Consider the following 15,610-nt stretch of genomic DNA (forward strand, 5'->3'; position numbering starts at 1 on the left):
GACCCCGCTCTAGGTAGCCAAAAGACCAAAACAAAGGCTGGGAAACCGTCAGATTCATCAACACTCTCAAAAACAAAATGGAGAGGGGTGGCAGTCAAGGCCGTGCAGCCCTACACACACGCACACACTGATTTTTTTTTGGTAAGTTTCTTTGCAGATTTATTAGACTTTGCTCATTGTCATTACACGAGTTCGCACCAAAATAACAGATACTAGGTGGAACTAGACAGCAGTGCCACGTGAATAAAAATGTACCCAGCAACGTGACACAGCCCCTCAGGCAGACCTGCTGCCCAGTCTAGGCCCACCCCACTCTGTGCATGAGACAGCAAAGTGAGCCGGACTTGAAGTCCTCACCTCAGAGAAATAAAAACAATGTCAGATTGTACACTTAACAGGAGATTTCCCAAATGTTGGAATTAGCTTGCCTACATAGTCCTACGCCTTCTAATTTCTATACCCGTGCGAATGGCAAATTAAAATTCAATAAGTCTACCTCACAAATGCCAGTGCTTTTCAACATTATACATTTTTTTTTCTTTTTTTTCTCTTTTTGGTTTGTTTTATAAATCTTTGGATGTGCGGTAATACCCATAAAGTAACCATCTTAAAAAGGTCAAAAGAAACAAAAAGAAACATGTACACTGCTATCTGCCTGCTGAGTAACAAAGTAACCCTTTCATAACTTTGTTTCTGTTAGCAAATCAAATGTCTCAGGGCCTGGCAGTATTTAGAACACATGTTGAAGTGCCAGAAACAAATGGGAGGGAGACCAAATCCCACTCCCTCCATACATCTATGCTTAAAACATACAGTAAGGCTGTAACGTAAAACTTCAATGTCTGCTTTGTAAGTGTGTATGTGGGTGTGTGTGTGTGTGTTTGTGTGTGTGAGTGTGAGTGTGAGTGTGAGTGTGAGTGTGAGTGTGAGTGTGAGTGTTTCGAAAACCTACTATGTACAAATCTATATTTTCTACAAATGCATAAATTAAAGCAGGGAATAAGCAATACAAAAATGCCATTAAATTAAATTAAATCACAAACACAGAAGTAGAGAAAAAGAGAAAATATAAACACATTATCACAGCAGTTGGTTTTTACCCTGTAAAAAAGAATGGTCTACCATTATCATAATATCAGAATAACACAATGTCTCGATAAAAAATACGTTTTATCTTTCCCTTCCAAGCTTCGATCCAATATCATTTGAAACTCGTCCATCATGACCAAGAACAGAGCAATTCAGCCAAAAAACGTCAAAATAAATTATCATAAAGCTTTTTTTGAAGTAACGTTAACAATTACCAAACTAGTTCAGTTTTGCCTTAAATCACATAGACTCTCTATACAACAGAACCCTACGGATTTATTACTATGAGGTATTCAAACATTGGTAAGAGACATGCACGGCCGCCATGGTGGACATACCTACAGGTGACAGAAGGGACAGGGGGTGAGGTGATTGGGGCAGATTTAGAACTGTAGACATGGGGAAAGGGTGGGCCAAGAGGAGAAAGGAGCTTTGGCTTGTCAGCAAAGAAGTGGTAAAATAAAAAGATAAAAAGAAATTCCTTTGGTATGTTTCTCATTGCATGGTTGCACTGGCAAAAGCACCACGGTGACAGAATTATTCCTTTCTCCTTTGCTTGTTAGTGGCCCGTCGATAGGCTGAGGTATTCAAAGAGTAGAAGGTGAGATCAAAGAGGTCAACAGCGGTTTAACACTTTGGTTCAAGCAAGGCACTCGTCCTGTGAGTTTTATAAAGTTTTGCAACATGTCTGCCTGTAGCTTTATTCATTTGCGCATGTTGATGAGCAGAGACCACACTGAGCAAAAGGGGGCAGAGCGCTGGGGCAGAGGGGCAGGACTGAGCTGGGGGCGAGGGCGGGGAGGAGGGGGGGGGTCACACCATCTATCCACCACATCATTCATGTAGGCCGTGCTAAGAGAAAAAATCTTTGGTAATCTTTGGTATCATTAAAGTGATAGAAATCACAACATGGAAACTGAGTGAGGTAGCATCTTTGGTTCACACTTAGAAATTTCAGTAGTTTTGCCTTTCCCCCAACATTTAGTCATTTTTTTGGTTTCTCTCGGGAGGAGGTCATTACTTTCACTTCGTTTTTGTAATACGAGTACATTTCTGTAGCTCATGCAAACAGTTACCCAATTACCCAGTTACACAATTATATTTGGTAGGATAGCAACCGTACAACCAGAGACAACAAGGCCAGGAAACTGGTTTAACATTTGTCAGAGTGTCATCCTTTAAACAAGCCTGACAAAAAGGGAATGCTTAACATCCACTTTGGACAGACTAATTGTAGTGCTTTCTTCCTATTTGTGACATGATTGGAATACACCCATAACCTAGATCACCTCGATTGATGGAGAGGTTTACACAACATCATGGCATAGCCTACACTTATGCTTCTGAACATAATGCTAACATACACTCATGAAAGTACAATCCAAGTGCCAGTATGGGAATTAATCACTTTTCTTCAATAGATTTTACAAGTAAAGGGGCATAAACATGACAGTGACCATATCCATGACTTCATAAACTCACCATTTTGACCTATGCTCACTACAGGAGGGAACTCGAGCCTCTGACAGTGACTGAGCCTCTAGACAGTGACTGAGATTTTGGATGTTTGTTTAGGAAGGCACATCAGCAGTCAAAATGCACAAATTGTTTAATTATACTGTTGCACATAAAATAACAGTGGACAGAGTTGGTGTGGAGATTTTATGATAACTCCTTTCAAAGTTTCAGACATTCAGGGTCAATTCTCTGAAAAGCTGCTCTGATGTAATGATTTTGTAATGGCTGATTTTGACACCGTCTGTATTATAAGCTACACTGCGTTCCTATTTATTTGGGTTCATCATAATTATTGTTCTTAATATGCCATGTTGGCATACATATTGGCAGATGCTTGCATTGGCTAAAGTGATCATATCACACACTAGAAAGAGATGATCAATATTGGTTAGATATTGAATCTTTGGTTGTTAGCGGCTGGCATGTTCATTTAAGCAACACATATAAAATACGTTTTAAAGCTAAGAAGGTTCTCCCTGAACAAAATGAGTAACAGTAACATACCACAAGCACTACAAGCAGAGCCTTTTCAACACTTTTTTTTTTAGTTTTTTTTTTTTTACAAAAGTTATTGAGGGAGAGTATCTGTAATAGTTGAATGTTTTTTTGACTAGTGTATGTATATTCACTTTTACATTCACACCAAGCTTGTGGTTTGGTTGATTATCTTAGAGGAAGCTTGTCATCCTGTTGTATTACTTTGGAAATACATGGCCCCATAGGAATTAAAATAATTATTTCTATGTTTTTGGTTTTGTGATTGGTCTTTGGCTGACTACACATTTCGCAAAAGTACAACACTTAGTTAACAACAGTTACATTGGAGACCTGGAGATGGTTAAGGGTGTCTAGCTTTAAAAATATTCTTTGGATATTTTCCTGAAAATACATATTTGTTTCTTTGGTTATATCATCACAAATGATTGGTGTGATTTAACAACAGTGGGTGGAAGTATGGTTCTACAAATAGGAAGAAAGCACTATCATGAAGGTGACATTCAAAACATTCTCTGCAATGATTATACCCCATCCTGCTAGAATCCTCCAAGCCTCTAGGAACTGGTGTCAGAGTTCTTGAAGGAAAGGGCTTCCAGAAGAGCACAGATGACCAACTACACAGCCCCAGAGTTGGGCCCCGGGGTTGGGCCTCTGTCACCCCACCTGTGAGCCCCTCAGGAGCCCCACCTGCTGCTCTGGGGCACAGTGTTCCTCTCCGTGTCACGGCCCACACACCTCCCATCTGACAGGAACAGAACCAAAACATCACACGCTCAGAGGCAGAGCTAGAGTCCCAGCTGGGACAAAAGACAGCAGAGGAGAAAAAAAATGTCCATTTGAACCAATCACATTGAAAGATGGTGACAGTGAGAGGCAGGGTGCAGTAGAGGTGTGGAGTTTATGGTACCACTGTGATTTGTAGTTTTTTTTGCAGTATGTCAGACATGAAACAGAACAGAGTCTTCAACGCAGGTCAAAGTAGTCTTTGGTTTTTGTTTCTTTGGGTATTATAAATATCAGTATTGTACAAGTTTTAAGGGCAAAATCGCTGTCTAGAGGGTTCCTTTTGTTGTTTTACTTGGTTTATTCTACTTAAAGCTTTTCCACCGATGGTTTTAGTCACTGTGGCCCCTACTCCTCCTTCATGCTTTGGTACAAGTGCTGGATGAGGAAGTGGAGTGGACTGAGTTGGAGCCGTCGTCCATCCATTTGTCAAGGCTCCGTCTGCGTGCATTCATGAAGAAGTTGCTGACAGTGGTCAGCTCAAGCCCCAGCTGCTGTGAGATGGTGATTTGTAACTCTTTGGAAGGGCGCTTGTTCTCCTTGAATATTGCATGTAAAGTCCGACGCTGAACATCAGTGAAGACCAGCCGAGGCTTTTTGGACACACTGCCCCGTTCTCCTTTTCCATGCTCTTGCTCCTTCCTTTTGCATGCTGAAAGAGGACACACACAGAGATATTACACCCCACCAATCAAAACAACTATTAAGCTATTCACTATATGCACAACTTTTCATTCCCATTGAAGAATTATGAAATTAAAATCATATGTAAAATTATTTGTATGGCCATGTCAGCTCAATGAGGCGAGTGTAACATTAATATCTCAGTTACGTTTATGTCATGAATCAACCCCTCGCCCGACATAGTTGCCAACCCTAGATGGGATGAGATGCTACGGTACAAATGGGAAAATAGCCTACATAACAATTAAAAAACTTTTGTGTCAAGCAGTAGCACGGAGTACGGACGACACCTTAAGGCCTTACATTTAGGAGTTACACACTCATAGACGAACCGATCAATTATAGGCCCAGGCGTACATGAAGGAGCTGTCCATGGTTCTGAAAAAGATGGAAACTCGCAATTCAAAAATAGCCAATGGATATACGTCCGACTCCCTTTATGGCGTGATGCAAGAAAAAAAAAACGATTGATGAAAGCAAACATATTTTTCAACCTGTTAATGACCGTTGCTCATCCGTTATTCAATAAATATTGCTCTGACAACTGAAACTTTCTACCGCTAGGGGTCGACTTAGTACCACAAAATGAGGAAGGTTCAAACATATCCCCCTCTCAGAAAAAAATGAAACGTTTCAGATTTTGTACCCCACATGTATGTGTATTTGATTAACCAAATCAATATAATAACAATGTATATTTAATACATGCAGGAAGTAGGCATACAACCAAAGACTATAGTTTTAGCACCCTGAGAGTCCACGTTCGTTTACTGACATTCATTATCCACTCTTCTCACCTATACAAGCCAATATATTATTTTATGTTTACGTACTAAGGCCTAATTAAACGGGTATAAATGCCTGCTTAACTAGCCTACTTACTTCATAAAATATATCGCGCCATCGGTGCAAATCAGAAACAGACTGTTGCCTAAGTATTCGATTTTGTAACTCGAAATTATGTTGAGGAAGTCAGAAAATGCCAAGCACGAATGTCTCCACTTTAGATAAACATTAACAAAACCAAATGAGGTTCTGTATCAGTTGCTATAAATCAAAAGCCCTACAAGGCCACACTGACAACAGAAGCTTCAGGAACTCAGGTAGGGTATTTTCCCAGTGATCAGGTGAAATAACAGAGCACCTCTTTATCGGTCTAACGTGAACACAAATGATCAGATGGTCACTGTTTGCCTGCAAATCATTATACAAGGGCAAGATAACTTAACACACCAGAGTCACCAATTTCACAATTTCAGAATATACAAAGACACCCAGTGTCTCAAATGCACTTTTCTTAGCAGTGTGTGTGTGCCTGTGTGTGTGTGTGTGTGTGTAATATATATATAATATATATTAACACACACACACACATACACACACACATATATATAGGCTATATGTAAAATTAGTCTGCGTCTAATTATACCCAAAAAATTCACGGACTGCTTGGTGCATGAAGTATCTGATTTTTAATGATGTGCGTATTAGATTGATCTAATTCCTCTCTCCAGCCCTATGGTAAATTGAATAGGGCTACCATGTGTAAAGATTCGAAAATTATTGAAATACATTAATGTAATGTGTGATCCATTAGATGTCGTTACTCGTAATCATTTTCACCTCTCTCTGCAAATCAACCCGTTTGTGCAACGACATTTGAGAACTGTTAGCCTACAGGAAGAGCTAGCTATAATCATTCAACTGAAAATAAGAATGTAGGCCTAGACTATTTCTAGCATGATGTCGTTACATTAAACATACTCTCACGTACGTTTACGAAAATAAATAAAATGGCCATATATACCACCCAGCCCTCCAAAAATGATTATTTGAAGGCCTGGTCATTGAACTACATAAATTGGCTTTTTATTCAAAGGTTTGTTTTGGCATAAGCATAGAGTGCGTCTGCTGTATACGCAACTCTTTGTCATACAGTATTGCTTTTCTACTCATTTGTTTTGCGCTTTGAGTTTGAAATGAACCTACATTTCATTAATTTTAGTCAACGACCGACAATTCCTTTACCTCCATAAACCGAAAAATCACTAGCTAAAACAAAGGGACATGGGTGATAGTTACTAATGGAAGGACGAGCTTAATCAGCTCTTAAACACCAATGAAAATTATAGCAAAGAGAACGGCGGGGTGCAGATATGCATTTCAAATAATTGTTTCTTTCTTGTGGGCCGAAATTAAGGTTTAGCCAGTCCAATAATTTCCACCGGGCAATGAAAACTCCAGGCTTAACTCCTTGTCAAGTACACTACCCTAACCTGCCTTTCCAGGTAGCAAAAAGAAAATGTACTGACCCCTGTTGTAATCGAAAAGCATATGCATATTTAAAAAAATCTAACATTAATCTACACATATAGATAATGTATTAATTTATATATTTCATCTCTTATTAAGCCGGTCGTCTCTTCAACATTGAATGATCAATACTGTCACTCATCTGGGATTTAACAGATCCTGAAGTCATAATTTAGTATTAACTACGCAGTGTTATTAAACCTCTTTGCTTCTAATATATTCAATCCATCGCGAGGAGAAAGTACTGCATTTTAATTGAAAAAACAATAAATTATCATGCAGTTACACAGCTAAATTTCATTACACCATACAACAATTATGACTACGGGAACTCTAGGAGGCCACATCTTACAAAACACTTATTAAAATATGACTGAAACAGTGAAATACTTTTATTGAAGATAATTTTAGGGCGGCTGTACACCACAGGCCATTCCCTCGCCAACTAATTCTCTAGCATAACCTAAGGAGCTCTTCATAGTAGACCTATTGATTAATGCAAATGAATGTACACTCTCAGTCAGCTAATTATTTCAAAAGAATCGTATGGTAGAAAACAACGCTAATCATTAGCAATCGATCACTTATTTACTTGGATTATTTCATTATGATATTTGGTTTGAAACGCAGCTGCTTTGAGTGTGATTAAAGGCAAATACTCTCCATAAACATGCATTTGTCCGACACAAACACTTGCGCTGACACACACACACACACACACACACACACACACACACACACACACACACACACACACAGAGATAGAGAGAGAGACACACACACACCCACCCTCAAACACACACACACACACACACACACAGAGATAGAGAGAGAGACACACACACACCCACCCTCAAACACACACACACACACACACACACACACACACACACACACACACACACACACACACACACAACACACACACACACACACACACACACACACACACACACACACACACACACACACACACACACACACACACACTTTCAATTAATCAAGCGGGGGTTGTTTTTTCGCTATACGTTGTTCAGGATATATTAGAAAGTTGACAGCTTATTTGTCTAGCATCACAAGCTAAAATCCTAATTTTGGTTCGAGGGCAAACTGGTATGCAAAACAATGCCTTCGTGCTGGAAATGCAAGGTGTCAAGACTCCTCTAGTGGTATACATAAGTGCCCCAGACCTGTACTCAGATCGACTCTAATTCTCCTGAGACACATTAATGGAGACCAATTTGTTGATTACCAAAACCTCACCGAAGCCCACGGTGGGTCTAAACACCTTCCATGCAAATAGAAACACACGAGGACAAGGACTGTGCCGCCACCACAGTCACCTGTGTCAAGTCCACAGACAAGCCTACCTCGGCTTTATCGTCCTGTCGCAATGGCAGTAAGCACAATCATCAGAACCCTTCACAATTCTAATCTAAGCATAGTTCATATAGTTATACCCCTGGTGAATTTGGCACATTATTAATAACTGAGCTACACCAGTGGATTTCAACAAAAGTACAGTCTTAAGCAGAAACCAGGGCCATCCAACAGCCTATTATCAAGACTCCGTCTGAATATTGTCACAGAGAGACAATGGGGCTGACCGCAGCGAAGAATGCAACCTCCCCTCAAGGCGTTAAAACAGTCTATGTCCGTGGTTTACGTTCAGAATATCGCAGATCCTTGTTTACAACTTAGTGGTCAGGATGCACACCAAATAACTGCTAATCGTGTTCACCTAAACATCACCGTTGGTCAAATAACAAGCATTCTCAACGATGTATGACTACTGGATCACTTTACAAAGAATCCCACGATCGATATTAGAAAACACAACCTCGAAGCCACCACTCATTAAAGGGAGCTTTTCTCAAAAAACATTACACCAAATAGCTAGAGTTAGTTAATGTGTAACTGATTGACCGAATTGGATAAATTGAGACACAGCTCAACAGTCAAAACAATGGCAGCAATGAAAAGAGGGAAAGAAAAGTGTGTTTACCTATGGTTCCCTCACCTGCGAGCCTGAGCGAGGACATTCTTTGGAACTCAGGCTCCTGCAACCACTTCCACATTCTCCGGAAAGTCTCCCGGCCAGACTTCAGCTTGCTCCAGGGTTTGGGGTTCCTTAACAGGTCAGATAGGGTCCCCTGCGATCGGCAAAGCACCCTCTGGGCAAAGATGGCCTGGGGAATACTGTACCGTTTGAGCTCAGTGGTGATCCGCTGGGCTACTTCTTTGGTATTGACTTCTTCCATTTGCCCTGAATTGCCTCCATTGTTGACCTGTGAACCAGGCATAGAGGAATGGTTTTGTTCACGGGCGGAGCCCATCATTTGTCCGTGACTCTGGCCGTTGAGATGGGCATGGGGATGATGGTGGATCCCGTTGATCTGCACCATTCCTGCCGAAGAGGCGGACATGTGCTGCTCACCGTGCCGGGCTAGCATGGCAGGATGATGTGCCTCGAATCCGTTAGGTGTAAGCATTTTCTCGGTGGGCATAGCGGCACCCGGGTGTGCATACGGTGGCAGTCCTTGTTGAGAGTTGTGGATACCCCCCAGTCCGGATCCTGACAGGGGGGACAGACTCTGTCCCATGCTGGTAACATCCTTATGATACGGAGTGTAAAGGTTGTTCATTGAGGCCAGACCCCTGTCGTCCCGCATCAAGGTGAAGCTGCCGCTCACATTGCCTGGAATCCTCTGGTGAGGATGGGAATGGGGATGGTGGTGGTGGTGATGGTGATGATGGTGGTGTGGGAACTTGTCCGAGACGGTTGAGATGGGAGGTAGCGGCTGCAGGGGAGTCAGCGTGGTGTAAGTGCTGCTCATGCTCATGCCAGGGGGAGCTTCGCACGCCATGGTCATGGCGGGGTGCAAGTGGCTGGCGAGCCCATGCTCCGGGGGCCGGTGGTGATGATAGTCGCCGCTGTCCAGGATTGTTGCCATGCCCATTGAACGTGCGTGGGCTGACAGGTTGCTGCGATGGGAAACCGTGCCTCTGTGATGAGGGCTGTCGCTCATCAGCTCCGCCGTGCTGTGTTCATGGCCCACACCGTGCAGATCGCCAATGTGCTCCATCGACAGCTGGGCATTCATTATACGTCCAAGCTTGTAGACAAATCATCTATCTGATCTGACTGAATAGTGTCCAAAGAAGTCCTCACATTCGAAAAGTTCGTGCTCCGTTTAATTCTTGTTCGTTGTTTTTTTCAATGTTTTTTTGTTGCCGTTGGTTTGGTTTTTCACGTTTTTGTTGTAAATTTTCTATTTTTTTTTTCTATTTTTAAAATGTATTTTCCGAACGCTTTGGTTATAGATTTTAAGGCCCCACTTCATCTACCCGAACATCAGTAGCTGTGGACGCGGTCTGATCATATCCCTCGCCATCTCTAGCCATGCCTGGTGCCGTTTCGATTTCTTCTGTCCACTGCTCCGCCACTGCAGCTTCAACTGAAGGTTCATGCGCACTCGCCTTGCGCGTCTCCTCCCACCTCTCCCACAACAGAGAACAGGAGAGACACCGTTCCTAGCTCCTGACGTCAGATGTTAAGGAAGTTGCAGAGTAGGAATTATCCTTAACAGCCTACAGTTTATGTATTTCTCAGTCTTTATTATTATTTTTTTAAATCAAGATAATGCTGCCCACGAGACTGAAACTAGCACCTAATGTAATAATGACATCAGTGCAATAAAATACAAATAAAATGTAATGAGATGTAAGATGTATGGGATAGCATGCTCACATAATCGATTAATTGCGTGAATGTGATTAATATTTATGATCCCCCTTCGCCTATACCATAGGCGCCATTTAACTTCCGGGTTCATTCATGGGGCCATCTAAAGACATCCAAAGGGGGAAAACTTGACTTTACCCACCCTAGTCTGATAAGAGTCATATAATAGCTGTAGCTTAGTGCCTGCAGAAGACAGGGAGACGAAACGTATTCCCCAGCACCAAATCAGAATGATTCTTCTGAATAAGGCGTGAGCCTGCGGAATTATTTTTCTTAAATTAGTATCATCTAGTTTTAATTAAGTGTAGGCTACCTTCAGTCAGTAAAAGCTTCAGGAATGGGTGCAAGCTACCTGATACATATTTGAACATTCTCCTCAAAATGTCCCCGTCATCGAATGTAAGACTTACACAGGACAGCGCATAAATGAAGTTGTTCCTTCTCCCCCACAAAATAGATAAGCAGATGTGTCCATTGTTCAGCCGTTAAGAGTAACGAATCAGGGCAGCCGAGGTGTGTCCACTCGCCATCACATGAGCTGCAGGCTGTACGGTGTAATGAAACAGCATTAATATTATTCAATCTTCAACAGCATTCTGAACTATTTTGAAGTTAAAAGAGAGAATATTTGGCAGTCCTCACCAACATGTGTTTACTGATGACAAACGCATAATATAGGCCTAAGTGGCGTTTAAACATAGTAAAATCGTCTGTGCACAAATTAAGTTAATTGCCTAAATGTATTAGCCTGCCTGACGTTCCTGTATTTCAGACAGCAAAACACAATCACCTCAGTATAAATTATTATTCATTTATTTCACAATCATCAATCATAACATCAGCAATGTACATTACAATGATATCCTACTGTATTGCCTATACATGTAATTCATCACGCTTACACTCCCAACCTCCAGCTCCAAACCCCGCCCCTGCCACACACACAGACTTGCAAATAGTACACATAATAAAATCATCATTTGAAGATGCGACAACAAGAAGTCACTCTTTGGTTCAATCAAGCAAACTGACTGGCTAACTTCAAATGAGGTCCAGGGGACAATTTGCTGCCTGGCGAAAGCGTCCTTCTAGTCCCGCTTCAGTGACAGCTTGCGATAGTCAGTACCGAAGCCCCCTCCCTCCATGTCAAAGGTGACGCTTCAAGACTCCTAAAGCTAACAGCTGCGGGGGGAGCAGATTAACTTTTCGAGACTTTTCCCTGCTTCATGAGGACCCACCCCATGACAAAACCTATACATCTGTCAGGGTCAAGAACAATAGCATTCAATTAAACGAGTTAAAACAGACAAAAATGTTGCAGTTGCTAATTGCAAGTCAGGTGTGATTGGTTAACATGCATTAGCTAAAGTTAACAGAGACGCCAAATAAAGTTCATACACAAAGATAACCCCTTTAAACTGTAACCACACAATTGACTTACAGTGCACATTTATGTGCTTAACTTCTCTTTAAAAAGTGATCAAATAAGTAAGTCGATAAAAACACAGTCATTGAAACATTGTCTGTAATTATACTGTCCACATTAATAACACGAATTGGATGCGCACAATGAGAAACATGCAGCAATTCATATTCAGATAGTGAGAGGCCTAAAGGTTTAAAATATTGTGCTAACACAAACAAAGCAAAATGCGGTTGTTTTAATCATGCAATATGAAATTACATGCCGAGAGAGTCCCATTGTGACTAATGACCATTATTTGGGCGAAAACTCAGAGAAATGAAAAAAGAGAGAAAGAAAAATCAGCAGCTAACCGCATCTGCGCACATTCTCATAGTGGTCGATATTTTTCATTCGCACTCGTGTCTCCATGACTTGCAAAAGGGCGGGGGTGTCTTTTTGTTAAGGGCTATTCAGGCGTCTCTGATTTGTGTTAGAACTGCAGTTTCTGTTGTTTGAACCTAAGGCGATATTGGCCATCCTCGCCAATAAGATAGGGATGTACAAAAGTCAAAAACATATGCACACTGCATTACCTGATAATTATCATAGCTACATAAATTCACATGCACGCTAAACGGATGAGCGCCAGTATTGGTCTCACATGAAAAATTAGTCGGTGTAAGATAGTGTATAATAGAACACAGAAAAAGTAGCCTACAAGTGAGTCGGTTTGAAAGAATATATATACATAATGGATATATCGCATCTACATAGGCTGCACACACTCTTCTCTAAACCACATTTAAAAATGATCTTTCTCCTGAAATTCATATTTTGCCTACACACACACACACACACACACATACACACACACACACACACACACACACACACACACACACACACACACACACACACACACACACACGCAGAGGATACATATGGTATATATACAGTATACTGCCATATTGTTTCAAAACAAACTTGATTATACATGATTTCCTATACAGAGTCCGATCTTTGATGACAGTGCTGCCAAACCCTCAAGTTTTAAATTAAGTTCTTTAAATGAAGCTCTTTGTAATAAATCTGGTCCATTATTGTAGTTCACACATGGCAACAACATCAACATCAACCAATCAATACTAACTGATTCTAAATTCTAAAGTAGTAGAAATATTTAACGAATGTTACCAATGGTGTAGAAGCCGAGGTAAATTGGTTTAATTATATACGAGTTAAGATGAAAAAGTAATGGAATGAAATAGCCTATCAAACACAATTTTCCTTAAACGCAATCTAATAATATTTAATGTTATTAACGTCGTATTCTGTTAAATTTCGTAGTTATTGATGTCGGATATATATATACATATAATACCAACTTCATGTATTTTATCAAGGAGACCGATGGATCTGGATTCAATCAATATCTTTTCGATATTCAATTCAACTTTTTTTTCAGGCTGAATCAAATTCTGCTTTAAATTCCCCAAAAGCTAGTGAAATAAATGTGCCTCATCATGACGCCTCCAACCATTTTCTTTTCTTCAAATAAAGGTAGCGTATATTCTATGCAGAGGCAATGGAGATTTGTTTTATTTTATTTGCCATACACAAAAGTTTTAATTATTCTTCACGATAATTTAATTATTTTAGCATAGTCGTGTAAGTGTGTAACTAAACAGAAAAAACTGTTAAAACATTTCAAAATTGTTCATGAAAAGTTACCTATCGAGCCATACAGTAACTGGTTCTGGCCCTAATGCCTGGAACGGGTCGTTGCAGAGTCAACAGATATCTGTTGTTTTACTGATATTTCTGTTTGCAGAATGGCAACCAGTGGGCTATTCTTAATTTTGAGCTCTGTCAGAACCTTGTTTAACTGTTTGTATTATAATGTAGACTAGGCTATGGGCATCCCGTAGATAACACATTTTTGAGATTACCTTTCACAATTGCTCTGCTTTAAGGTAAACTAAGAAATAATGACAATGATTTAGATGATACTACAGTAATGTAATCAAAATCAGGCACGCGGACGCGCACACACACCCAAGCACTTCACCTCTTTTTCATTCTCTCGAGAAACCCAATAGCGCGCACGTGCTCTCGAACACGCACACACACACACTCACACACACACACACGAGGGGCGAGAGAGGGAGAGAGAGAGAGAGAACATAACTTACAAGAGAGGAGGCAACGAAGAATAGAGTCAAAGGAGACGCACTCCATGTTTAGGTTTTGCTAAAGGTGCAAATGACATGACATGGTATCAATGGTTAGTCAAAGTTATGCAATCATTTGGAAAGTTGGCACTGTTTATAAAACGTGCATCTAACTTCTGTGGCCATATATACAATCTTATTCGGAGAGGTTGAGAATTCATTATGTGACTATCCAGTGCCTGTGTCCGCAACGTTTTTCGACGTAGGCCTCAGATGTCTCTTATGAAATGATTTGAACACTTTTGTAGAGTTCGTAGGCTACCATAAAATGAAGCTTAAACGACAAATTAATTTCCGACAAAGCCTGGCGGCCTCATAAGCTCTTTGGTCGGTAGAAAGATCGGCATCACAAGAAACTTAAATATTGTTCTTATTTGAGATGAAAAACATTTACGACAAACTTTATGTTGCCAATTGCTGCTAAATTACTTTTCATTACCTTGCAGCACGTTTACTGAGGAGTTGCCTCAATGCCTAAAAGCAACAAGTTGCGTCCAATGATTTGAAGCAGGAAGACTTGCTCACTTGGAAATTTAAATAGATTATTATTATTAATTTAACTGCCACGAAGAGAAAGTAATCCCGAACATAGGCATAAGTTCAGCAAAAAAACATAGGCTATTGTATAGTGCGAAATTTCAGTGGAAGGCCAACTGCCTGCATCAGAATATGCAATATGATACCTCCTAAAAGCGAATTATGTGAGTGTAATATTCATGCGCATTTGCATTCTTTCTTAATTCCTTAGTGTCTTGGCTATTAACATATACTTTTGAGCTGCTCCATCAAAGAATGATATAGGAAAACAACCAGAGTATACAGAATATCAGGGCTAAAGGAAGGGACGGAGATTTATCTAGTCTTTAAATGTGATTGGCTTCTGCAAAATCAGTTTGGGGAGGGAATTGGGTTGATTCTGCAAGACACTAGGTGCTACTCTTAAACTTTAGGAAACATCGGCTTAGTTCGTTGGTGGATAAAATTACATCACTTAAGAAGAACTACGTCGAACAGAAAAAATAGGTCATAATTGTTACTAAAGCGATTACTGCATTGAGTATCTTATCTGTGAATGACATTATTAATATTCACAGAGCCTATAAATGCCAACCATGTAACATGTCTTGTAGACCAGAGAGCATGAAATTCACCCTGGGAAATATGGGTGTAACAACTGGTAGACGTCATTTACAAGGGTAACATATCAGCAAAGTATGTAATATAACTGATAAAATCACCAAACATCCCAGAATAAGGTTACAGAACAAGGTAGGCTATCTAAAGTGAGAAATGGCCACCTCAGGGTAAAATATTACCTCAGTATTCGCGAAAGCTCGGCTGCAA

At 40.5% G+C, this 15,610-nt stretch overlaps 1 protein-coding gene across 1 annotated transcript; it reads right to left on the minus strand.

Moving 5' to 3' along the window:
• Nucleotides 1–4,247: 4,247 nt before the first annotated feature.
• onecut1 (one cut homeobox 1) lies at nt 4,248–9,989 on the minus strand (the record flags this gene model as incomplete). The annotated part of the gene is made up of 2 exons (XM_080843775.1): nt 4,248–4,540; nt 8,906–9,989. 2 exons carry the CDS (start codon nt 9,987–9,989, stop codon nt 4,248–4,250), a joined length of 1,377 nt encoding a protein of 458 aa, XP_080699901.1.
• Nucleotides 9,990–15,610: the final 5,621 nt, after the last annotated feature.

Source organism: Sprattus sprattus, assembly GCF_963457725.1.
Source record: "Sprattus sprattus genome assembly, chromosome: 8".
Lineage (NCBI taxonomy): Eukaryota > Metazoa > Chordata > Actinopteri > Clupeiformes > Clupeidae > Sprattus > Sprattus sprattus.